Raw genomic sequence first — 27,345 nt, 5'->3', positions numbered from 1 at the left:
ACTACCAGAAAGGAGTGAAAATAATTAATTTCATATTCCATAAGAACTATAAAGAAAATAAATACATGCTGACATGGTGAGTAAAGAAGGGGAAGATGAAGGTCAACTGCCATTTTAGACAGGATGGCCAAAGGAAATTTCTCTGAAAAGAGGACATTACATAAGACACATGACATATGAGAAGAGCCAGGGAAGAGCATTCCAACCACAGGGAACAGCATGTTCCCTGACATAGGAAATCTTGTGGCAAGCTTGAGGGAAAAAAATGGGTCATACAGTGTTTAAAACTGAGGTTTTTAAATAAGGAGTGACAACATTAATAGGATTTCAGTTTTTGAAAAGATTATACTGGTTACAGGGTAGAGAAGAGATAGTAGGAAGGTAAGAGGGTAAGTGTAGAGCACAATTAAGAAGCTACTGCAGAGGTCCAAACTAGAACTGATGATACCCAGGACTGGCGGTAGCAGTAAAAAAGAGAAAGTAGGGGTGCCTAGGTGGCTCAGGTGGTTAAGCGTCTAACTCTTGATCTTGGCTTAGGTCATGATCTCATGGTTCATGAGTTCAAGTACTGGATCAGGCTCCTTGCTGACAGCATGGAACCTGCTTGGGATTCTGTCTTTCCCTCTCTTTGTCCCTCCCCTAGTCTTTCTCTCTCAAAATAAATGAACAAACTTAAAAAAAAGAAAAAGTAGACAGATTTGAGGTATCTTTTAGAGAAGTAACTTAGAGGACTCATTCTTGGACTAGATCTGTGGAGGAGGCTCACTGGGTGGTGCCATTAATAATATGGAGAGAAAAATGGCTTGAGTTATGGTGGAGGTCCAGGAGTTCCATTTGGATGTGTTAACTTTGGGATGACTGTTATCCAATGATTGATTTCTAAAGGTTGAACCAGCTTTGCATTCCTGGAATAGACTTACGTGGTAGTGATATATTATCCTTCTCATATAATACTGGGTTCAAGCATAAATGTCAGGTAGGCAGATGGAAATAGAGACAGAGACAGGGTCATAGCTAAAGAGAGGCATGTATAAGACATTAGCTTATAGTTGCTATTTAAACTCATGAAGCAAATAAAACCATATGGAGAAAGAGTGTTGATTCGAGAAAAGAAGGCCACTTTCCTTTTCTAAAACACCCTAATATTTGGAGAAGGAGCTAGCACAAGTGAAAGAGAGAAAGCTCCCTATTTGGAAAATCTGGTTTCACAGAAGAGAATGTATTAATCATGTAGGATCTGCTAAAATGTTGGGTAAAATCAGAGAAATGTCTGTTTGATTTTGCAACAGAAGGTCATTAATGAGCTTTACAAGAACATTTTCAGTTAAGTAGGAATGATGGAAATCAAATGCAAGTGGTATGAAAAGCAGAATGAGAGGTAAGAGAGTGAAAAAAGAGAAAGGAGGCCTCTCAAAAATAAACATAAATCATAAGGAGAGTTGTGAGAAACAAATCAGACCCGTGACAGACCACATTTAATTCATCAATACCTTAATAATACTATTGTGGTAAATTTATTTTATTTAAAATAAAAATTATTTACAATACATTTAAAAATTTATTTATTGCAGTAAGTCACTCAGAGTTATCTTGTGGACCAGGTACAGTTCCTTCAATGCAAAAAATAAAACGAAGTCTTCTGTTGAGATAATTTGTACTTTTCAAAATGTAATAGAGGTGTAGTATAATGCTAGGTGAAATAAGTCAGAGAAAGACAAATACCATATGATTTCACTTATATTTGGAATTTAAGAAAAAAATGAACAAAGAGAAACAAAACAACAGACTCTTAACTATACAGAACAAACTGATGGCTACCAGAGAGGAGATCAGTGGGGGGATGGGTGAAATAGGTGAAGGCAGAGGATTAAGAATATGCTTATCATGAGGAGCACTGAGTAATGCATAGAATTGTTGAATCACTATATAGTACATCTGAAACTAATATAAAACAATGTTAAGTATGCTGGAATTAAAATTTTTTAAAAGCATAGTGGGGGTAAAGCTGTTAATACCAAAAGTTCTGAAACTGAACTGAAAAGTTCCCACTAATAAAAAGATATTTTATTCTCTTGAGAGTAGAGAAACTATGTACAAATGGAGCAAAATATAAAGCAATTTTATTTCATAAAAATTAAAAATATATATGCAACAAATTATATAATAAATGGAATTTTTAGAAAAATGACAGAATGAAAGAAAATATTACAAGATATATGATGCTAATATATAAAGAGTATCTATAAATCAATAAGAAAAACCAATAGAAAATATAATAAAGGACAGGAACAAAAAAATCAAAAGAGAAAAAATACAAATGACTAATAAGATAGCATGAATCCATCATTTGTAAGCACTTTTCATAAAAGTCAGGAGTATAAAGTAATGCTAGATTAATCAATGTGTAGTTTAGAAACCCTGCAAACAAAACCAAGCATATAAAATTCCTCAGTTATAGTCTCACCATCAATACACAGCAGGAGGTTTTTTCCCCTCATCCGAGTATATGGGAGGATTGTCTTATTTTATTGAACATGACTTGATACGATTGCAGGAGGTACTGATTTTTAAATTTCAGTTTATACATTCCAATGTATATCTAACCATATAATTTACAAACTCAGCATATCCAGAAGCGAGTAATATTTAAACAGCCATAAGCATCAAGCAAACACAAAAGCAAAGATAAAGAGAAAACGCCTACCTTCCCTGATAGCTGTAAAAGGTGTACCTTCTTCTTCTTGCAGCCTGATCACCTTCAGGGCTACCAACTTCCCATTTACTCTGGCAGAAACAAAAGAAAAGATGAGAAGCGAATCCGTGAAAATATGTTCCCGTTATGGCTCTAATTTCCTTACAATTTATATTTTATGCATTTTTGCACTGAAAATGTCAATGACTCAATTATTCCACCACAACAAGGTTAATTTCAGTAAGGCTGGGAATTTTATATCATCATCATAAATATTCACATTTTAAATATTCACATTTAAAATATTCACTTGCCTCGTCCAAGATTTAACCGGTTTCCTGTAATTCACTTTATGTTTCCTCCAGAATGAAACTAGTGTTTATCAAAATCATCACACTTGATCAATTATTCTCAGATTAATTAGAAATCAAGGAGTCAAAATAACTCTCTCCCGTAGTTTTTCCAATTGCTCCTTTGTTTCCTAGGCTGAAATGTCTTCATCTTCAGTCTTAAACTGAGGTCATTCAATCCCAAGGTCTGAAACTCCACACTCAGCCTTCTCTCCTCATTTCCCTCTTCCCTTTTCCCTGTTCTTTCTCTCTCTCCATATCACCCATTCCTCCCTTTCTCATTTTTTTTTTACTAGAGCCTCCTAAAATTATATTTGGTCTGATTGTGTCTTGTGATACATACAGTATATCATCAAAATAAAAGTTATGAATATTTTACTATTATAAGATTACACAAGACTTATTCAAAGCAGATGGTTCTTCCAGACGCATTCTAAATATGTAGCGGCTCTAATTAAAAGTAAGAGTGCGCTAGGCAGATAACTTTTTTATCTAGTAAATTCTGTTCACAAAAGCATGACTATCTATACTGGTCTTCTAGTTGAATGCTCTACTTTCTAGCAGCATACGTGGTTAATAAGAATTGGGAAAACAAGCACACATTTAAAGTGTAAAAGATCCAAGAAGGCATTTGATGAAAGGTAAATCTCCTGCTACATGCTCCTTCAGTCATCCAGCTCCCAGCATCTGAGGTCACCAGTTACCGTTGTTCATTTATACACACAGACACACACAGACACACGCACGCGCACACACACACACACACACACACACACACACACGCGGCAGAATGCCATACAGAATATAGTGTACATTGTTTTTAATAAATTTGGGGACTTCCTTATAAATTCATAGAGAAAATCTTCTCCCGCTTTTGAAAGACCACAGAGTACTCCTTTGTATAAATATAGTACACTTTATTTATCCCAGTCTTCCACAGATGGTCATTTAGCATATTCCCAATTTTTGCTACTAAAACAATGATGGCAATAAATATTCTTGGACATGTAATTTCACCCATGTACAAATATATCTGTAAGATAAATTCCTAAAAGTGGAACTGCAAGATCAAAATGTAGGTGCATATCTAAATTCTAATTCTGATGAATATTGGGAAATTATCCTATGTGGAGGCTCTATCAATTTACACTTCCAATGGCAAATGATAGGCACGCCTGTTACCCCTTCACTTGTACTATGCTACCAACCACTGACTCTGTCAATCTGATAGATAAAAATGGTTTCTCATTGCAGTTTAAACTGCAACAAAAAGTCTTCAGAGCTTATGAAACCAGCAAACAAGAACTCATGTGGTCCAGAGAATCCAGTGCCTAAGTCTAAAATAAGGAATGTGAATGTCTCCTTTTTAAGAGCTGTATCCACTTGGTCTTTTTTTGCTCAAAAAAAAAACAAAAAAACAAAAAAAAACTGCTACAGACACAACTTGAAAAGTCCAAGGAATTCATCACAGCCCAGCCATCTTAGTGGCATTCCTTGTCGCACTGATTATTGGAATACATTATTGGCTACAGTCATGGGATAAGGAGATCTGATTATAAAGTTCCACAGTGTGCCATCTTCTCAAGGTTAAGAGTTGTGTTTATTTTCTCTCGTCTTTCATCTGGGATGACAGGCCAACTGCTTTTCTGCTCTGCATCTCTTCTCTCTTTGTACATTACCTTGATTTCTCCAATCCTGACTGCGCTCCAGGTACCCAGGTGCAGGCCAAAAATTGCTATGCACATGGAGTTCAACTGGAGACTGGACCTTGAGCTCTCACTTTGTCCTTTATGACTAAGGGGCAGGGGGGGATTTGGCGGGGCTGGAGGCTGGGATGCAGTCAGTGCTGACATCTGCACAGATTTTTCTCAGCCCAGTTGAGCTCATCACTGGCTCCCCAGGGGAGGCAGTAACTGATTCTGGGAACTGCTTGGAACTTTCCCCTCATTTACAGATATTTTCCCCTCACCCATAAAAAAACACACACAACCTTCTTCCCACAAACCTTTTCTATTTCCCCCGAGATCTTTAACTTATATGCACCATGAACTGAATTCTAGAATACAGGGAATTCATGTTTTTAAAGGTTATATACTTAAAACACTCTCAGATCATGAAATGATAATTCATTCCCCTATGATACACTGAAAGGAGATAAATCTTCAACTGAACCAATACTTATTGTTTAAATGCAACTAGAAACAGAACACCTTTAAATAATTTCATAGACTAATGTGCATTATTTTTGTGGTGAAAAAGATTTTGAACCTACTACTATAATAACTGCATAAAAATACAAGATCCAGGTTGATGGAATTCAGCTTCTAAAGCATAATTCTCTATGCATTGAAAATCCATGCATTAATTTCTTATAGTTATGATAATCATAAGTTAAAAACACTGAGTTTTATGTATTACATCACATAACACTAAAAATTTTCTGAAATTTTATAGTAGACTATTAACTCCAGGCATGAAGTAACATTTTTCTGTTTCATTAACTGTTATGTGTCCAGTGTCTAAAACTGCTTGGTACAGAGTACACTCTCAAAAACTTTTATTGAATGAATGAATATTACTAATGTCAATATACTGATAATTCGTTTCTTATACCTGAAAGGTAACTCAAGAATAAAGTATAATAATTATTGTTTTCAAAAGTTTCAGAAATCCCAAAATTCAATAAAGTTGTCCGTGTCTTCTTTCATGTCTGGTTTAAGTATTTATTTTCTTTTTTTTTCAAATTAAACGTGTAGTCTCTTTGATTTTGATGCATGTGGATATGATACGTTTTCATTTCCCCAAAGTTTTAGTTTATAGAGCGCTTTGGTAGTTAATCCCTTTGCACCCAACAGCCGTGTTTCAAAACCCCACTACCCTTAAATAATCTGAGCCTGGACTACTCACCAAGTATCTCCCTTTTCTTCAGCTGCTTTAGTGGTCTCCCATTAGGAATCACATTGATTATCAAATTGCTCTTTAACCTTAGCGTCACTGTGACTTCTCTGTTCTTAATTAGTTTTTCTCTACCTGTCTGGACATTCACCAACTACTGAATCCCTCAGTTCTAAAGCCTAGTAAAAACATTAAGTCACTGGCTCCACCTTTGGGGGAAAAAAATAACATTACTAACTTTCTAATGTTTAACTTTGATGCATTTTTTTAACTTTTAGCATATAGACTAAAATACTTGAAATTCCAAGTTACTAACTCTAACAAAATGTCATTTTTTAAAGATATCAAAAGAAGATACTTGTTATTCTATGAAAATAACATCGAATAATAACGTAGAAAAGAACACGTTTGTATCTAGTAACTACCTTGTGTAGTTTAAACTATTTTGTTAAAGATTCAAAACATATTCTTCAAACATTGATTTCAGTTCTGTAGAATAATTGCAACTCTAAATGAATCAATAAATTAAGGCTGTTTACAGGAAAACACTGAAGATTCCTCTTTAATAAGTCTCATTAATTAAATCAAAAGCTAATGAATAGAAGGCAATCAAGGCTTGATTGGCAGTGGAGGCGTTAATTCAGGTGAATAACATGGTAAAAAATAATACCTTAAATTGTGTTACTAATACTACATTCTATTGGAGATACTACCAGGTTTCATCTAGTTATCCTGAGCTATTTAAGGAGCTATTTTACTTTCAGAGATTCCTTACAATTCTCTAATATTTCCAACAACTGCTTGGCCTCGTTGTGAGGCTGACTTCAGGCCCAAGGATGAGTGACTCACTGCTTTAGTCTGCCTGTCACATGGGAAGAACCGTCAAGCGCAGGATGAGGAAAAGCCAGGGAAATTCCCAAGCACAGAGCCATCCACACACAGAGACAGAGAATACTGGGTGTCCTGACAGAGCCATGTTGAAGTGGATCCAGCTTTCAAACTGTATCTAACCACAAATCCAAATCTCTATGGACTTCAGAAACTGTCCACAGTTCTGTATGCCCTAAGGTTGTAAATAACAAAATTCTAGAGAGAACAAAACAAAACCTAAGAATTTTGAAGAAGGAGCACAGCCTATTCATTTCTTCGTGCATTTGTTCATTTGTTCATTTAACATTGGTGAAACCTATACAGGAAAATGCCCCACTTAGGGTAAAATTTCCAGGTTGAAAAGATGATGCACAAAAAGAATTACCTTACAAGCGAAAATTCTCGAAGGAAAGCCCTAAGGTTTTCTATTCCATTAGTTACCTCATATTCATAGGATAATTTAGTATAGTAAAACAAAATTACAAGTATTCTCTAGGTCACCTTTTTTTTTCAATATATGAAGTTTATTGTCAAACTGGTTTCCATACAACACCCAGTGCTCATCCCAAAAGGTGCCTTCCTCAATACCCATCACCCACCCTCCCCTCCCTCCCACACCCCATCAACCCTCAGTTTGTTCTCAGTTTTTAAGAGTCTCTTATGCTTTGGCTCTCTCCCACTCTAACCTCTCTTTTTTTTTTCCTTCCCCTACTCCATGGGTTTCTGTTAAGTTTCTCAGGATCCACATAAGAGTGAAACCATATGGTATCTGTCTTTCTCTGTATGGCTTATTTCACTTAGCATCACACTCTCCAGTTCCATCCACGTTGCTACAAAGGGCCATATTTCATTCTTTCTCATTGCCACGTAGTACTCCATTGTGTATATAAACCACAATTTTTTTATCCATTCATCTGCTGATGGACATTTAGGCTCTTTCCATAGTTTGGCTATTGTTGAGAGTGCTGCTACAAACATTGGGGTACAAGCGACCCTATGCATCAGTACTCCTGTATCCCTTGGGTAAATTCCTAGCAGTGCTATTGCTGGGTCATAGGGTAGGTCTGTTTTTAATTTTTTGACGAACCTTCACACTGTTTTCCAGAGTGGCTGTACCAGTTTGCATTCTCACCAACAGTGCAAGAGGGTTCCCGTTTCTCCACATCCTCTCCAGCATCTATAGTCTCCTGATTTGTTCATTTTGGCCACTCTGACTGGCGTGAGGTGATATCTGAGTGTGGTTTTGATTTGTATTTCCCTGATGAGGAGCGACACAGGGCTGGTTCAACATTCGCAAATCAATCAATGTGATACATCACGTTAATAAAAGAAAAGATAAGAACCATATGATCCTGTCAATCGATGCAGAAAAGGCCTTTGACAAAATTCAGCATCCTTTCTTAATAAAAACCCTCGAGAAAGTCGGGATAGAAGAACATACTTAAAGATCATAAAAGCCATTTATGAAAAGCCCACAGCTAACATCATCCTCAATGGGGAAAAACTGAGAGCTTTTTCCCTGAGATCAGGATCATGACAGGGATGTCCACTCTCACCGCTGTTGTTTAACATAGGTCATCTTTGAAAAGAGTGTCCATGTGCTAGCACCTTAAGAAATTATGTCTAGATGATACAAAGGAAATTAAGGCAATATACCTAAAAGAAATTTAATGTACTCTGGAAAATTTAATATATTCTGCCTCTCTTCTATTATGACTTTGTCTCAAGAGAAACTGCGAGGAAATAATACCAAGTACAGACAGATACAATGCTTGCTTCCTTACTGTATTCATCTAGAAGCAACAGAAGGCAATGTGGATACTACTCAGGAAGTGACAGTGGCAAGCTAGAGTGTATCAAGGACAATATATTGGGCTGAATTTATAAATTTTCAGCAAAGTCATTAAAAACATTTTAAAGATACTATTAATAGGGCTTCTTTTATTAATTCCCTCTTCAGACACTGATTAAAGTGCTGACTATATTGTACTACATTTATACTTCAAAAATTTACAATTTAACTAAATACTTGTCTTGCTATCTCCACCTAAATTCAATTTTTATTCAGGGGCAAATGAGAAATCATCTCAATAGTATTAAATCTTTACAATTCTGCAATATCCTAAAAGTGCTATTTACTATGTTTTTTTATGGAAAAATAAATTAGAATTTCAAGGTAAATTGCCAGGAATTACACTTCATCCTAATCTTCATAAAAATAATAGACAGAGAAGAGGAAGACTAATGCTATTTCTATTAAATTAATTTCTTTTTCTTGGGGCACCTGGGTGGCTCAGTCAGTTGAGCTACTGACTTTGGCTCAGGTCATGATCTCATGGTTTGTGAGTTTGAACCCAACGTCGGCTCTGTGCTGACAGCTCAGAGCCTGGAGCCTGCTTCTGATTCTGTGTCTCCCATTCTCTCTCTGCCCCTGCCCCACTCATGCTCTGTCTCTCTCTGTCTCAGAAATAAACATTAAAAAATTTTTTTAAATAAATAAATAAATAAATAAAATTAATTTCTTTTTCTAATAAAATCCAAAGATGAAAAAGAGTATAGTATAATGGCTATTTATTAGAATGAGACCAACGATGCAAAACGTCTGAGGACTTAATGCAATAAGAAAAGGGTCTGTTCAAGCAATAATTATAACCTTTATAAAAGAATGATTACTACTAAAGCATAATTCATCATTAGCAATGTTTCATCAAATATACAAACTCATGATACTTTGAATCAAATTTAGAGTGACATATATTGTTCACGGGAGAAAACAGAATAATTACATTTCAACAATTTTAAGCCAGCCAACTCTGCACCTTTCCAAAAATAAAATCTGTCAACAAAGGATTTGAGAGTCATTACCTTGCAAGCAGAAGTGACCTGAATGATCATTCAGGCTCCCAAGCAAAAAGATCTTCCCTGATCTGACTGTCTCTCCTTGTCCTCACTCCCTAGAACAAAGCAGCCCCTCAAAAGACTTGATGGAACACACCTCCCCTAAAACATCCCAAATTTTTTAGTTCTTATGTTCAGCCAAAATTTGCTTCCTGTAACTTTCTCTCTCTGATTCAAGTTCTGAATCCTCAAAAACTAAACTAAATGTTCTTCCATAAAATTAATTAATTGATGTAATTAATTAAAACTTAATTAAGTTTTAATATCCTGCCCCTAACTCAACAATGATTCTGTGCTTAGGATAAAGGATGAACAACACAGACATGATCCCTGCACTTAGGTCTTACCAAGGAGACAGACATTAAGTGTCAAAGAGAAGGAGGAGGGTCTCATCCATCGAAGATGGAACAATTTAATCAACTATTATCTGTGACTGAATGTTATGAAATATGTTTAAATAAGTAAGTTAATAATGAGACAAAAAAAATAACCATAGGAGTCTTATTTGGAGGGCACTACACAACCATATCATAGTTTCAAAACTGTTGAAGAAAAGATATCAAGCATTTGCCTTCCCTTTTCATATACGGTGTCCTTCAATCTAACAAGGTAGTTGATATGTGGAAGTTTCTGTTTATAGATGCACTGCATATAACAAATGAAGAATGATATAATTTGAATAACACAATTCTTTTTTTTTTAAGTTTATTTATTTATTTTGAGAGAGCAGGGGGGAGAAGCAGAGAGGGAAAGAGAGAAACCGAAGCAGGCTTCACACTGTCAGTGCAGAGCCTGATGCAGGGCTTGAACCCATGAACTGTGAGATCATGACCTGAACCAAAATCAAGAATCAGACACTTTTAACCGACTGAGCCACCCAGGATCCCCTTAAATAACACCATTCTTAACCATACTTACTTAATGGACTATTAATGGTTGCTAAAAACATAAAAAGAGGCTACCAGATATCATACACCTCCTGATGGAAACACTCATTCCCACCATGGAACAGATCCCCCTGAATGTGACTGAATCTCAATCTAACTACTTATTTTAAGGAGATAATGTAACAAGTTAAATGATACCATTGGGACACAACAGAAAAATTTAGAATATAGGATAAAGGAAAAAGAATAAAGGAAAAATGAACCTGTCTCTTCAACAAATAAATCCGAAGGGTAAAAACAATGAGAGGAGCCAAAAGACTAAAAGAGATGGAACGACTGTACAAAAGCTCAGAGGCAGAGAACAGGGAGCGTTAAACAAAAATATAAGAAGGAAAGAGTGACAGGAGCTGGTTAAGGAGGCACTTGGAAAGAGGAATAGAAGTGCAAGATTATGGAGGTCCTTAAGAGCCACAGAAAAGATTGGTTTAAAAAACAGAAACAAAGAAGAGAGGTGCCTCGGTGGTTCAGTTGGTTAAGCATCTGACTCAATTTCTGCTCAGGTAATGATCTTGTGATTTGTGAGATCAAGCCCCGCATCAGGCTCTGTGCTGACAGTGCAGAGCCTGCTTGGGATTCTCTCTCTCTCTCTCTCTCTCTCTCTCTCTCTCTCTCTCTCCCTCTCTGCCCCTCACTTGCTCTCACTCTAAATAAATAAATAAATAAATAAACTTAAAAAAACGAAAATAAAAACAAACAAAACACCCCAAAACACTGGGGGAATCTAAAGAAAGGAAATGTTATAATTAAATTATAAATGAATAAACAAACACAAAGTATCTGCAGCTCACTCACTATGGTGTAGAGAATGGCCTGAAGGAACACAACAGCGGGAGCAAGGGAGGGAGGTCAGGAGCTGTTGCAGTGGTCTCAGGGAAAGATGGTGGCCACAAAAAACCAGTGTATTGGTAAGAGGAATTAGAAAAAGGAAAATGATACTTTGAAGAGAGAAATAACAACCTGTGAGGATAAATGGCATTGGGCATAGGGAATGGTGTAAAGGATGATTCCAAATGTTCTGACTTCAGTGTCTGGAGTGGACACAGGTACCATTTAGAATTGATGGAAACGAAAGAAGAGGAGATTGTAAACAGAGTACCAAGGAGTCTGGGAGCGCCCCCAGTGGAGACACATAGTAAGTACTGGTATTTGTGGATCTGGATCTCAGCACACAAGTCGAGACTAGACATAAATATTTGTGAATCATCTGGAGGACTTCAAGGGAAGTAATAACCTCAAGAGACAGCCAGTTTTCTGTTGAAGCAGAAGTTAAGGAAACTTCAGAAAGAGGTAAAAATATGTTTGTTGATCAGAGGATGATGCTCTAGATCTAGAAGACAGAGAAGGATCCTGAAGGACAGGGGAAAGGGACAGTGTAAAAGATATAGTGAGAAATAAAGGGGGTAAGGTCAGAGAGATAGCAGATGATCAGGGAGTTTATACCTTGGGTAGTGCCCATGGTGAGCAGTGATGCAAGCAGAGGAGACTCCATCCTGACAGTCCCTAGGAAGCAGGCGGAATGGGGGCTGCTGCTTTGGCTGCCCCTCGGCACAGCTGCCCCTCAGCCTTAGGCAAAGCATGGAGAGGGCCTGGGCCAGCCTTTCCAGCTGTGTGGAAATTAAGGTGCAAGTTCTCAATGCTGGCTACATTCTAGAATCAACCGGGAAGCTTTAAAACATATCCATGCCTGGCCCCACCCCTGATTTATTTGGGGGTGGGGTGGGGTCCTGGCATCTGTATTTTTAAAAACACCCTTGGGTGTTGAGAAACACTCTGTTAAACCTTCAAGTTCCTACATCAACTTCTCATTGCCTCTCTTCCTTTGTCTGTTCTCAAACACACTGAAGTCTCTTTTTTCACTATAAGCATTAAAAAAATACTCAGCTATTTGAAATAGTTGAATAGCTCCCCCAGTCTTGGTTGCAAGCTTGTGAGAAGTCTCTGCTGATTAGCCCCTTTTGAAATGTGATTGCCAGGACGTACACGCTATGAGATGTGGTCTGGTAAGTGTTGAGTGGACTGGGATAGGACCCTGCCCCGTTCCATAAACTGAACGTACTTGTGCTACTTTGGCCTAAGCATGTTTTAAACTATGGGAGCCACAAAAATCTGTAAACTCTTATTATTCTTGCCAACAACTAAAACCTCTGAGTTTTTATGCACCCTACAATCACACCATTTCTAACTTGCCCTATGCCTCATAATTCACTTTTTAAACATGATTTCAGGAGTTTGATTTATCCCTAATAAAATTCCAACTTGTCAGCAGCAACCAACTGCTCATGCCTCTCATGTATGTTCTAAATTCCAATCCTGATTTTGATGGACCCTAGCTGCCCAGGCTTCTCTGTGTCCTAATCTGAGGTAGGAATGAAAACACTGAACAGGATGAGGCCCAAGGCAGTGCCCTTGGACACCACACTCTTGACCCTCACCCCATCCACCTTTCTGGGGACCCAGCTTCATTAATTGTCTTCTCTTTCTTCCTCTTTCTTTCTCTCTCTCCTCCCTCTTCTTTTCACTTCCAGTCTCTCCAATGCATCTAGTCCTTCCTTTCCGTCTGTCCCAGACCACTGCACTGACCAACTACTTCTAACACTGGACTGTGCTAAAAAAAAATGTGCATCTGGCACACAATTAGGGCTCAGTAGTGAACAAATGAGTCAACCTCGTATCATGCAAAAGAGGTACTAGAAACCCTACTACTGTTAGGTATCCTTAACCAGCCTGTTTTAAATCCACCACCAGCAATAGCACAGCCCTCAAGTGCCTATCACACTTTCATCTGTCAGAACATAAACAGCCACATTTACCCACATTTGAAAAACAAACAAATATACAATAATCTATAGTGTTTCGCTCCACCAGCTTAACAATCTGATCAGAAAAAGGAATTAGTTATTTAGAGATAACACAATTTTTATGAGCTCTAAAATCACCATTCTGTTTTCTGACTACTCAGAAATCAACCATGTGATATTCTGTCCTAAAACATCACATTGGAGAAGGGGGAATGAGAAGGGGATGTGGGGAGAAGGTCACATCATTTCCCCTGGATCTGGTTCACAGAATCCATTGTCTCCTGCGAATATGTGGACGTCTCCAGGATGGTAATGCCTCTCCAGTTTTTCATAGCTCCTCAAGGATGACAGACAGTGATGAGACAGTCTCAACGCCCTATTTCTTCCAAATTCAGTGCAACAATCATATCAAGTCTTAAATCAAAACTCCTCTGAGAACCATAGTACTATCAAACTTCCCAAGACACTTGATAATTTAATTCACTCCTGTATCTGTTCTACATCTTGGTGCTGAGAGCTAACTCACTTGGTAGCAGTGACGTTCGCAAAACAGCTGGTGAGTAACTGCACTGTTCTCTACCACTTTTCACCCCACTGGTGTCATCTGTGTGTCAGTTTCAAATCTTACCCCCTTCCTGGGTTTCTGATGCTTCCTCTCCTTCCTTCACTGAGCTACACCCTGTATTGTGTTGATCTGGCGTGTGTTGGTTCGGATTTGAGAGACTCTCATCATCCCTTCTGATGCATTCACCTTTCGGAGTCCTAGGGCAATGGACTGTACCCTTCTCCATATTGTTCTGGAATACCTCCAAATGCAAAGAAACATTTTGGAGAGAGCAAGAAGGTCACATGCATGCAGCCTTTGAGGAGACTGCCTACCAGAGAAGAAATAAGACAGTATCAAGCAAATAAAATGCAAGGTGAGCAAAGGTTAACTTAAGTTGCTTAAAAAAATGAAAAAAATAAAATAAAATAAAAGTAATGTAAAGGAATTAAAGACAAGGAGTGGAAGAACTGTCGACATATCAAAAAAAGGGGGGGGGGCAAAGCTTGGAAAAGATGACCAGGACACCCACATATGTAAAGGTAGTTGATTACACATACTGCTGACATTACTAGAGAGGGGCATGTTTATTGGGTGAGATGGGAGAGTTTCATAAGAACAGAAGTAAAAAATGTAGTTCATTACAAGTTTTCAGAAATTGATTTTTCACATATAGTGAGATTTGAAACTTACTGTGTTAATTAGTCCTACAAATTTTTCTCCATAACACCCACCAATTTATCTCCCTAAACATGCAACACCCATGTGTGCTCATACACACTGAAACCTAAGGATGAAGGGATGGTGTGAAGGTAAAGAAAAAAAGAAGAAGTTGGCTTTTTCCCTGTTTTTCCCTAGTCCTGCTTTCAAGCACACTTATCTGGGGAAACATATTAGTGCCGTCTTTGAAAAGGCTGCGTTTTACATTTCTAGAAAACTCAAATTTTCTCCTTCTGAGGTCAAGCTGCCACTTCAAACAGATTTTTATCTTCAGAAGCTTTTTCCCATGGAAAAGGCTTCAAAAATCAGAAAAGAAATGGATATATTTTTTGATGATAATATCATCTTTCCCTATCTTGTATTACATTATTTTATAGCTTATGCTTATATACTATATATCATACTATATCTAAATATAAAAGATTGATTCCACTCATTCATAACTTTCTTTTTAAAAAGTCTAACTACAGCACCACCATCAGAGTGAGCCATTAACATGAGCTGGGATTAAAGAAGATGAAGTCTGATGCTCAACCTTAGAGCACTTCAAGCTTCCCGGTTCAAAGATACGTTTAAACCATAATGTTCCCATTTCTTTAATAGAGTCAGAAGTGCTCACCATTCTCCAGTTGAGGCACACATGTTCAGCAGCATAAGAGAGAAGTCAAGCTTCCACTCTCAGGAAAAAAAGCATCTCCAAAAAAGTTAAATGAGATCCACCAAAAAGCACATCACTGATTTACCACAAGGCTTTACGGAATCCTCAAATACTCATTGCCAAGTAGTGTCAACCACAGAGATCTTGCGTTTTCCATTCAAACATAGCCATACAAAATTAAGTGACGTTTGGAACAGCAGGATAAAACAATTAAAACAGCCCTGGAGAGCCATTAAGGCAGGGGTATTCAGAGTTCAGTCTATTTCTACCCATTCTAATAAAGACACACACACACACACACACACACACACACACACACACACACACACATCCAGTTTATGTTACAACCAGCATAGCAAGCTAGTATTTTCTTTTTTTGGTTTGGCTGCAAAGGCCCATGGAGAACCAACAAAGATAATTATTAAGATAACTTGGTTAAAGGATTAAGACTTATATCAAGTCAAGGATTATAAGCGATTTTTATTTTCTCCATTAAAATGTATTACTGTCATAATTATAGAAAATATGTCACTATTAAATACCTTTAAAATGAAATTTTAAAACAATATCAAGCAAAGTCAAATGTATCTAGTTTGAATGAAGTCTTTTATGACAAAAAGGACTGGAGAAAGTGGAGAACAATGCTTAGGCATCATGAATTACTGCATCTAAATGACTATTCTAAAAATAAAAGTGGCATTAAAATGGACTGCTTTACAGGCGAACAGGGTGCCAAAGTAAAAAAATGATTCAATTAAACATAGAGTTGAAAACAATCTACCTACACGTGTTGAGGATCAGAGTTTATGTTAATTCATGTATTACGAAAGAGCTGATTAAAGAAAGACACTTATAAAAATTATGTATAATTGATATAATAAGATCTATACTAGTCTTACTTCCAAAACCTAGCAATAGAGCCAGAGTACAAATTAGCCTGATTTGGAATCAAATGGTTTTATACACAGCCAGTAAGCTTAAAATCAAAATAGTTGTCTTTAAGCCAAAAACAGCACTTGTATTGAACATCACTATTGTTAAAGTACCTATAGTGTGACAGGCCCTAGGCCAAGGACTTTATTTTCACTGTCTCATTTAATCCCTATAACAAATTTGCATGATAGATACTACTGTTATTTCCACTTTATAAAGAAACTGAGGCACAGTTCCAAATCACACAACCAGAAAAGGCAGCATCAGAATTTTCAGGAGGCTGGACTTCAGAACCCATACTTATACATTCCCTATGGGGGGAGCAATAATTATAGCGTGAACCACAGAAGAAAGGTATGTGATCCACACCCTCATATTCCTCCTTCATTCTACAAAGATGCTCTGCTTACATCAGTATACTTTTTTTCAGATACTTCTGATCTAATTATTTATTGTCAAAGCAATGTCAGTATTCTTTGTGTCTTCTAATAATATTTTACAAACCTCAAAATAGATCAATATATGTTAAAATGGCATTAATTAGTCTTATCTTAATTGTAAAAGTAACACATTTAGGGCAGAATGGTTGGCAAATACAGAAAACACTTTATATCAGTGATAATCCCATTACTCAGAGGTAAATTTGTCAACATGTGCATGTATCTTCTAGACTTTTTTTTCTGTGTGTAGATTTTTTTTAATGGCATCCCACTTTCATATTTGGTCATTTTCTTTTTTGTTGTGGTTTAATAATATATCCTTTTACTGGATGAGATGAAACAAAAGTCCAGGAAGCCTCAAGTTCAAACAAGCTCACGCTTCCCTTTTAAGGAAAATGGCCCCAGTATTCTTTCTTTCATAAATTTCCACCACTTTCATTGTGATTTATTGGTGAAAGCAACCCCACTGGTCAAGCAATAGAGACCTGACCGAGGAAGCAAGTATAGGCCTGATGACCACATGGGGGCAGAACCTTTGGGGCACAGTTCCTCGAGTTGTCCTGGCTGGAATTTAGTGTCATGGGAGTCCTCCACATCCAGTGACTGAAAGCAAGCAATCAAATCATCTCCAGGATAGATACACTAGAAGATTTTACTCTATGAACCCAGACCCATGACCTTAGATTTGGAAGAATTAAGATCCATGGTAATCAAATGTGTAGCTGAAGAAAGAACTTCCTCTGCCCGGACTACAAATCTCTACTCCTAAGTGCCATCTGTCCAAATCTCTTCTCAACACTTAAAGAGTGTGATCACAGCATCCTTAAACACTTTCCCCAATCATTACATAGTTAATGTTTATTAGTTGAGCAGATATTAATAGCACTGTGACAGGTGCTGAAGAGTAAGATATATATGTATAAGAGTACATGATATACATATGAATATAAGTTACATACTGATGAGGAAGTAAAGGACATACAAATCAAGGCAGTAACTGAGCCATGAAAAAAAGAAAAGAAAAAATTATTCTGACATTGGTTTAAGTGGTAAGGTTTATTCAAGACTATTGTAATAGCACAGACAGAGATAGGGCTGAAATCTGAATACAAGAACAAGAGGGGATTTATAACAAATGAGCAGGTAGAGAGCCATTTATGGGTGGATGGAAAATTACTAAGAGGTAACATCAAGGACAGGTGGAATTCTTCCTAAACGGATCTAACAAGATTTTTGCTAAGGGCATGCCAGAGCAACCAGATAGAAAGGGTGGGGAGATTTTATCTAAAGGGACTTGGCAGGATTCTTGCTAAGACTAGGCGGAGAAGGCCTGGAGAGGCTTTGTGCAAGGGGTTGAGGAAGACTGTGGCAAAGCCATGGTCTAGTCAAGAAGAGGGCTTAGAAGAGCATAGCTTAAGTTTAATCAAGGACAGTGTCTTTTCAGAAGCCAGGAAAGTCTCACAGTATGAGTGGGACTTGAGTTGGACCTTCAACATAGGATAGGCTGTGGACAGGTGAAAAGGGGAGGTAAGCTACTTACACAGAGGGATCTATGAACAAAGATGCAGAAGGAGGTGGAGAGACACACTTAAAGTACAGAGAGCAAAAACTAGGGAATCAGTAGAACATAAAGAGCAGACCCAAGGTGGATGCCACGTCCACTACAGGACTGGTCCAGTAATTAGATATTTGATCTTGCAGGACATCAACATTGTTATTGCCTGCTACACTTTTTTTTTTAGAGTAGAGCTTTCAATGAAGTAAAAGCTAGCATATCAACAACGTTCATCCAAAAAGTTAAATATACATTCCTAACCAATAAAGTCAATTTAACTAAGCTTGTAAGTCTACTAAATGTACTTCATGACATATAGATTAAAACAGACTATAAAATTAATGTTTATAAATATATATTAAAATTAAAACATACTAAAAATTAATAAAATTCTAGGATTTAAACTGTAGCTATGTATACATACTATAAAATATTTGGTGGCAAATCTTTATCGTGAAGACAAAGAAAGCCAGATACACAATCCACCTATGCTGCCTGCAAGGCTTGTAAGCAAAAACATGTGTGTTTATCACCATCAAACAAGACATTAGCATCCTTTTCCTAAAGAGGATTCTGTTTGCCAAGTTTAGTGCTACAAAATAAGGAAAACCGACAAGGTCTTAACCAAAAGACTATTCAATAAGGTTAAGTCTCAGCCACCAAATCTAGCTTCCAGTAAGAAATCTAATTTCTGTTCAGTGCGACAACATAATTTAGCCACTTTGAGAAGAAACCATGTTGAACGGCTTTTCCTCCTACTAAATGGCTTTTGTGGAGTCTGACTTCAACAAGCACTGCATGCATGAATGAATGATGTCAACTACTTCAAACAAGGGCTAAACCAGTAAACAGCTACAGATAGGACAGATTTCATAAGCTTTCCCTGATAGAATTATCTGTATAACTAAGGAATCACAAGTTAGCTTTCCTAAATGTCTCTCCTTTGTGTGTGTTAATCTTCTCAGACATAAACAGAAAGTTTCCCGATACGATTTTCAAGTTCAAAATGAGTGTTGGATAATGAAGTCTCTGACTTCAGGAGCAACATATACTGGAAAGTAATTAGACACTGACTCAGTTTTCGCCTAAAATGAGGAATGGATACAAACATCATGACTCTCCCCAACTGTAGCAGATGAGAAATCTCATCCAGTTGAGGAATTCTCTTCCACAGTAGCACCTTATATACAAATCCTAGTCCAGAAAAGAAATAAGACCTTAGCTAGTATAATATTTTATCTTATAATAAGTAAAAAAAGGTAATATATCTGTAAATTGTGTACATTGAATATATATCTAAATCTTTCTATGTCAAATACCTGCAAATAAAATAGTCACTTAGTATTTATTTATCATTCTCTTTTTTTCTAAGACTTATTTTATACAATTTCCTTGTTAAAAAGTGGAATGTAGTTATATATACACACATGTATACACATGTATATGTACATCTGTAGTGATATATAGTATCTATATGTGTAGTAATATAAAACTTATTACAAAAAATAAACACTATGAACCTAACGTCCTGTGTCCATGATAGATAAACATCTTTGGTTATAACACATAGGATTACTGTTCCTTATTTCTTGGTTTTTAAATACACAAATATTTAAAGAAAACACATACTTTATTTTCTTCTTTTTACTATGATCTTAAAATCCAGACCACTAATTATTCAACTGGACTCAGATTATGAATTTTGCAAAGTGAGCAAGAATGATTAATTATGTGTCAGAGAAGCATCCAATCATTATACTACAAAAACTCACTCATTTTGAATGACTATGGGGAAAGTATGACTGAATTATGAAGAATATTTGGAAAAACAGGGAAATTTACTCATTTCAGATAGATGGAATGACTCCAACTTTGAAGTGGAATAGGAAAGTGACAGATAAAAAGTTGAGACACCCAAGTTTTTAGGGCAACAATGTTGTTACTCAGGAGTATAAACTTAGGCCCATCACTCAACCTGTCAACACTGCTCTCTCCAACTTTCAAAGACAATCTCTGTTACCTGCATTTTCTTTTACATATATACTTACATGACTATGTGCATATTCATATGTTATATGAGTATATGTAACACAAGGGAAAGTTTTTGAAAAGTAGAAAGGGAAATATAATTAGGAAGACTGATTACCAAGTGGCTACTAACATTGTCCCTATGTAGAGATCTGGCCAAGTCAGCTTCAAAAATTCCCTTTGTGATGCAGCATCATTCACATAGCTATATTTATTAGATAAAATAACCTTAAATACAGTTATTCTCTCCAGCGCTTATTAATTAAACAAGGCTTTTTACTAACAGATGGGTCAATGGTAAATTAGCTCAGGTCACACAGCTATTAAAAAAATGATTTATAATTTAATCAAGTCATCTGAAAGTTTATGTGAATAAATTACATACAGACAATATAAACACACCTGCTTAGACACCAGTACATAAGGAAGTGACTAAAAAGAACAAAGAAAAATTAACAAGAAAATTTGGCAAGGCTTTCAAAGGCCACAACAGGTAGAATAATTTTCCCCTCTTAATTCAATTTTAAATGCTTAACTGCATTCACAGCTAGTGCTGGGAATATACTTTGGGTGGGGGCTCAAGGGTGCTGAGTTTCTGATTTGCTCAAAAATCTATTTGAAATAATTGTTTATTCAAGGTACATCGATCACTATAATATTAGTTCCTCCTTTATGAGAAAGACAAGGGTTGTAAATGTGCTGGCAGGTCAGGAGTTATATTTGCCACATGAGTAGAATAAAAAAGGAGTAAGAGAAATGGGTATCATCAAATCTTGGGCTGATGTCTATAATGAGAAGGCAGCAATGGAATGGAAAACCCCGTCCAAAATAACTGTATCCAAAGAAAGGAAAAGGGAAGCAGTGAGTGTTCTATTCCATGCAGCCCCTTCTATGTGGAAAGCCACAAATCACCTGCGTGAAATGAGTGGAAACAGCTATGCTGTCACTGTGGAGTTCCCTGAACAGTGGGGAATATGGATGGCAAATGACTAAAGAGAAACGGCAACAGAGGCACAGAGGGAAGATACAAGAATCATAGGAGTAATTGACTCTGTACCCTATGGTTGATCATTAACAAAAGGGTAGAGTAAGCACAGATTTTAATTTTTTCTCAAAATAAAATAAATAAGTAAAAAAATAAAAGGAGATAAAAATTAAGAACTCAGCTCTAGAGGTGGGCTGACTGGGTCTGAGTCCTGGCTCTGCCACTTAGCTATGGGATTGTGGGCAAGTTACTCAATCTTTATCAGTTTCTGTATCTGTAAAAAGGGAGAAATAATCTCCTCTCAAAACTTTTCTAGAATTTTTATAAGAAACAAAGAAAAAGATCATAGCCAGCATTCATTTCACATCTATTACATTAGAAACCATGCTCTACACACTCCAAATGCATTCATTCATATATATTCTTCACAGCTGTATGAAATCAATTCTAATATTTGCCCTATTTTCATAGGTGACAAGATGAAGCTTAGCCAAGTGTTCCATAATATTAGCTTTACTTCATGAGCCTAAATTACAAAAAGAAAGGTAGTACTGAGAGAGAGAGAGAGAGAGAGAGAGATTCACAAAAATACAGTCATTAAAAAATCACAACTAGTATCAATGAAGAGAAAGGGGCCAAACAGAGAAACCCATGTGCTACACAGAGAGCTCAATGATGTAATTAGATTTTTTAAAAACACAAAAACCAAAAAGATACTTAACAATAATAATACTTTTATAGGTCTAAGTCCTCCATGAGATGAAACTGGCAATAAAAACAACTATTTCAGGAGCGCCTTGGTGGCTCAGTTGGTTAAGCATCTGACTTTGGCTCAGGTCATGATCTCACGGGTCATGAGTTTGAGCCCTGCATTGGGCTCTGTGCCGACAGCTCAGAGCCTAGAGCCTGCTTTGGATTCTACGTCTCCCACCCCTGCTCGCTCTCTGTGTCTCTCTGTCTCTCTCTCAAAAATGAATAAATGTTAAAATATATATATAAAGCAACAATTTCAGATTGACATATTATTAAAACATTAAAGAGGGAGACCCATTATCAAAGACGTGTAATAAAGTTCAAGCAACAGAGAAAATAGAGTTCTTCAAATTTCCTCATCAAGAATATACTTCAGAATATATATTCCTCATCAAGAATACACCTGGGTGGCTCAGCTGGTTAAGCATCCAACTTTTTTTTTTCAAGCTTATTTATTTAATTTAAGAGAGACAGAGACAGCATGAGCTGGGGAAAGGGGCAGAGAGAGAGGGAGAGAAAGAATCCCAAGCAGGCTCCACACAGCCAGCGCAGAGCCTGATGTGGGGCCTAAACTCACCAAACATGAAATCTTGACCTGAGCTTAAATAGAGAGTTGGCTGCTTAACTGACTGAGCCACCCAGGTGCCCTAAGCTGCTGATTCTTGATTTCAGCTCAGGTCATGATCCCAGGGTCAGGAGACGGAGCCCCCGTATTGAGCTCCAAGCTGGACATAGAGCCTGCTTAAGATTCTCTCTCCCTCTGTCCCTCCCCACCCCCACCGTGTATGCATGTGTACTCTCTCACAGAAAGAAAGAAAGAAAGAAAGAAAGAAAGAAAGAAAGAAAGAAAGAAAGAAAGAAAGAAAGAAAGAAAGAATATATTTCATGTTTTTCCTTGGTCATTTTCTCTCTCTTTCACTGATGCCTGGGTCCTAATCTACATACATACCAGATTCTTTCCCATCTGTTTTAAAACTAAAATGATGAAAAATACTTCTGTCCTTTCTTCTTTACCTTCCCTTTGCTCCCCTGGTCCCTACATTTCAGCCTCCATTCTTCCCCTCTCTTTAATCCAAAGCAATTAGGTCTCTATTCCCACTGGTCCCCTACAGATACCAAACAAAAACTTTCGTAACGGCAAGTTTAGTGGATTCTTTTCAGAACTTCTCTTTTCAGGACCCGGCTGAGTTTTTCACATTATCACCCATATTCCTCTGCAACTCTCTGCCTTCCTCAGCATCTGGCTGGTCTTCTGGCTACCCCTCCAGTCAATCCCTCTCATATTCTTTGGTTCCTCTTTTGTCCAACTCTAACTATTGGTATTCTATTATTTCACCTCTTCTATTTCATTCAGAGATGAGATACATTCTATTTTAATAATCCTCCACGCTTTACTTTGGGCACAGTCCCAGGTGCCCTCAACTCTCCAGATCTTAGCACTAAAACCTTCCTGGGGACATAAGGCAAACAAAGACAACAAAAACAAAAACAAATACTCCCACTTAACTGTCACTCTGTTTAACCCAGCCCATTGCTTTCTCATTAGGAATTCAGCTTCCTCTGGGATCCCCAATAGGCCTTGTTCATAACATTTATTTGGTTTTTCAGTATCTCCATTTCCCTCTTACGTCTCCTAAGGGGTTTGATCATACAAAAAGCCTTTGGTTGCTTTTCTGCTTCCTCAGGGGCTTTTTTGTCTGTCTGTACCTGTGCTCGTTGCTAAGCTGCTTCAGAATTCACTCTCTTGTCTCACGCATCAGGCCAATAAGGAATGAGTTCTATCTTATTCTCTGTTGAGTTACAACAGGGCTTTCAACTATTCACCGGAAGTTCCTTGTGTTTTACAATTTCCCCTCAACTCAGATAATGCTGGTGGATCTGTAGCATCATTGATTTAAATCCCTGAAAAGACAGACCGTTACAAGTACAGCAATCCCAAGGAGACCATTTGGAACCAGAGACAGAATTATTTTTCAAATTTGCAAAAATTTGTTTATACAGGGAAATGTATGTTTGTTTACTTGAATCCCAGAAGAAAGAGAGCACATATTTGTTTGGTAATCAACCATTAAGCATGAAAAAAGTTTCATGTCTAAAATCTTTAAATTTCCTTTCTGTCTTGAGATTTTTTTTTAAGCTCAGATATGTTTCTGCATAAAAGTCACTGAATGAGTAGTATTGTTTTTCCATTTTCAGATTCTACTGACAAAGGTAGATATCACTCTCCATCCAGTTCATTATAATGAGGCAACAAACAAGAGCCTGAAGTTGAAATTCCCGGGAAACCCAAACATACTTAAGGAAAGAATAAGATCAAGCCTCACTCCTTTCTCCAAAGCCTTCTTTTCTGATCTTGGCCTACCAGATGTCATATTCCTCAAAAATCACCCTAAAATCAACAGTGTCTACTATCCAAATTTTGCACTTGATTACTTTATGCAGTTTATCATTCTAGATTTTTCAAGTACTTGCCATCTCTCCATTATTATAATAGTATAGTATACTCCTTTTGTATGCATCGATGCTAAATAAATTATAAGCATCTGACTAAAACTCACTGATGCTTTGAGCTCTAACAGCACTTGATTTCACCCAAGTCTTAGCTTCCTCATTAATTCCTATTTCAAATTTCCAGCATTTCCACTATCTTGAATTACTCTGAGCTATCATCTATATTATGAGCAGTAAGGGATCTGAGTAGGTCATTTGAATTTTAGAATGATGTTTCTATTTCACAAAAATCATGACATCTAGACTCCTTTCCTTGCTGTTCAAGAGAATGTGCTGTACCTAAAGGTTATTAATCAGCCATGAAACTTCTTAAATTAATCGACAAATCCTTCATTAGAGATTCAATGACAATTACAAACAAATTTTAAAAAGCTCCCTAAGGTTCACGGAAATTAACATTTCTAATTACTCAGTTGAATTTCATAATAAAATACCTTAAACAAATTATGTTTTTTGGCAAAATGCTTTTATCAAGTCTCTAGAGGAATAAAGCATTATATAAGTAAGGTGATCGTATATTTTATCATCCAAATGGAGACACTAAATGGTAAAAACATTGAATTTGTAAAAAGAAATGCTATTAATAACAACACAAAGACAACAAGCAAAAACCAGGACTGTCCTAGGCAAACCAGGACATAAGGTCCCCTCTATACATGGCACCTAAACACCAAACTCAGTCCTTGTTCTCAAGAATATGTCTAAAATTTAGTGAGTTTAATCCAAAAAGGTGTCAGAGAATATGTGGTCAGAAAAGATAACTGGAAGAACTCTGTGCAAAGGTGAGAGCAAAGATGTAACTCTAGACTAAAATGACACCCAAATTGTATTGTGCGGTATTAAAACATAGCCCCACATTCTCTGATATTCCTCGTTGAGAGGTACAGTCTATGTTTCCCACTCTTGAATCTGGTCTCTCAGAACACTGGATCAATAAAGTAGGTGAAAGTGACACTGCCCCAGCTCTGGGCACTGGCCTTAACGTGTCGGCAGCGTCCACTTGCTGTATCTCGCTAGTGCTGTTTAGATCACCTATTCCTCACTGATCTCTTTGCCCGTTTGATCCATCAGTTACTGACACAAGGGAGTTAAAGTGGATTTGTCCACTTCTCCTTTCAGTTCTATCAGTTTTTGCCTCCCATAGTTTGACACACATTAAGAATCATTATATCTTCTTGTGAAATTAATACCTCTATCATTATGTGATACCTCTTTTTATCCTCATGGGCTTCTGAATCATCAGGAAGTGTCTACTCAGTCTGAAATTAATATAACTACTCCAGCTTTCTTTCAAATAGTGTTAGTATGGCATTTTTTTTCTATATCAATTTACCTTTAATCCAAGTCTTTATATTTAAGGTAGGTTTCTTATAAACAACATAGAGTTGGGTCTTGTTTTTTAATCCACGCTGACAATCTCTGCCTTTTAATGGGTGTATTTAGACCAACTATACCCTAAGTGATTTGGACATAGGTATATTAATATCTACCTTGTTTGTAACTGTTTTTATTGTATTTGTCCTTTTTTTGTTTATTCCTTTTCTGCCTCCTCTGATTTTAACTGAGCATTTTATATGATTCTATTTTATATCTTCTTAGCATATCAATTTTATTTTTTGAAATCTTCACAGTGGTTGTCCTTCACAGTTGCACATTTCTAAGTCTAGTTTCAAATAATACTGTATCAGTCATGTGTAACTTTGTACCTTCTAACAGAGTGCTCTCCTTGCCATCACTCACCCCGTGTGATACTGCTGTCACAGATTTCACTTACCCAGATGCTATAATCACCCAATACATTGTTGCTATTATTGCTTTAAATACACATTGCATTTCTACTTCAACCAGATGAGAATAAAAGATTGTACGTTACGTTTCTTTATTCCTTCTCAGACACTCTTCTTTATAAAGATCCAAGTTTGTAACCTGTATCATTTTCATTTTGCTTAAAGTACTTTTAAAATTTCTTAAAAAAACAAGTCTACTGCCAATGAATTCTCTTCAGTTTTTATTTGAGAAGACTTCTATTTCTCCTTCACCTTTGAAAGGCATTTATTGGATACAGAATTCTAAATTGGTGATTTTTAAAACTATTTTCTTAAGTATTTCACACCATTCCCTTCTTGATTTCATGGTTTCAGATGAGAAGTCTGATGTAATTCTTATCCTTGCTCCTCTGTAGGTAAAGTATTTTTTCTTCTAGCTTCATTCAAGATTTTCTCTTTGCCTCTGTTTCTCTGCAGACTGAATAGGATATGCCTAGGTGTAGGGGGATTTTATTTTTGTTTTTCAGTTTTGTTTACACATAAGTATATACTTGGTGTGCTCTGAGTTTCATGGGTCTGTGGTGTGGTGTCTGTCATAAATTCTGGAAAAGTCTTCTGCTATTTATACCTTAAATACTTCTGCTCGATTCTTCTGCTGGTATTCCAATTATGCATGTGTTACACTTTTTGATATTATCCCACAGTTCTCAGATGTTCTATTTTTTTTATATAAATTTATTTATTTATTTTTAGAGAGAGACAGTGAGTGGGGGAAGGGAAGAGAGAGAGAGAGAGGAAGAATCCCAAGCAGGCTCCATGCTGTCAGCACAGAGCCCTCTGCAGGACTCCATCCCATGAACCATAAGATCACGATCTGAACCAAAATCAAGAGTCAGATGCTTTAACCAACTGAGCCACCCAGACGCCTCTCAGATGTTCTGTTTTTCTTTTTCTTCTTCTTCTTTCTCGCATTTCAGCTGAGGAGGTTTTTGCTGACCTGTA

The 27,345-nt window shown here is 36.9% G+C and overlaps 1 protein-coding gene across 12 annotated transcripts in view; it reads right to left on the bottom strand.

The window, feature by feature from the left end:
* CDK14 (cyclin dependent kinase 14) overlaps positions 1-27,345 on the bottom strand; it is a 616,562-nt gene that overhangs the window by 404,511 nt on the left and 184,706 nt on the right. For all 12 annotated transcript variants that reach the window (XM_045497022.1, XM_045497019.1, XM_045497020.1 and 9 more), the window contains one exon: positions 2,705-2,784. In XM_045497022.1, the coding sequence (XP_045352978.1) occupies positions 2,705-2,784 (80 nt within the window). The remainder of the gene's footprint in view (positions 1-2,704; positions 2,785-27,345) is intronic.

The sequence above is a fragment of the Leopardus geoffroyi genome, chromosome A2, assembly GCF_018350155.1.
Source record: "Leopardus geoffroyi isolate Oge1 chromosome A2, O.geoffroyi_Oge1_pat1.0, whole genome shotgun sequence".
Classification (NCBI taxonomy): domain Eukaryota; kingdom Metazoa; phylum Chordata; class Mammalia; order Carnivora; family Felidae; genus Leopardus; species Leopardus geoffroyi.
Note: the sequence above shows the minus strand (reverse complement) of the source record. Positions and strands in the feature narration are given on the sequence as shown.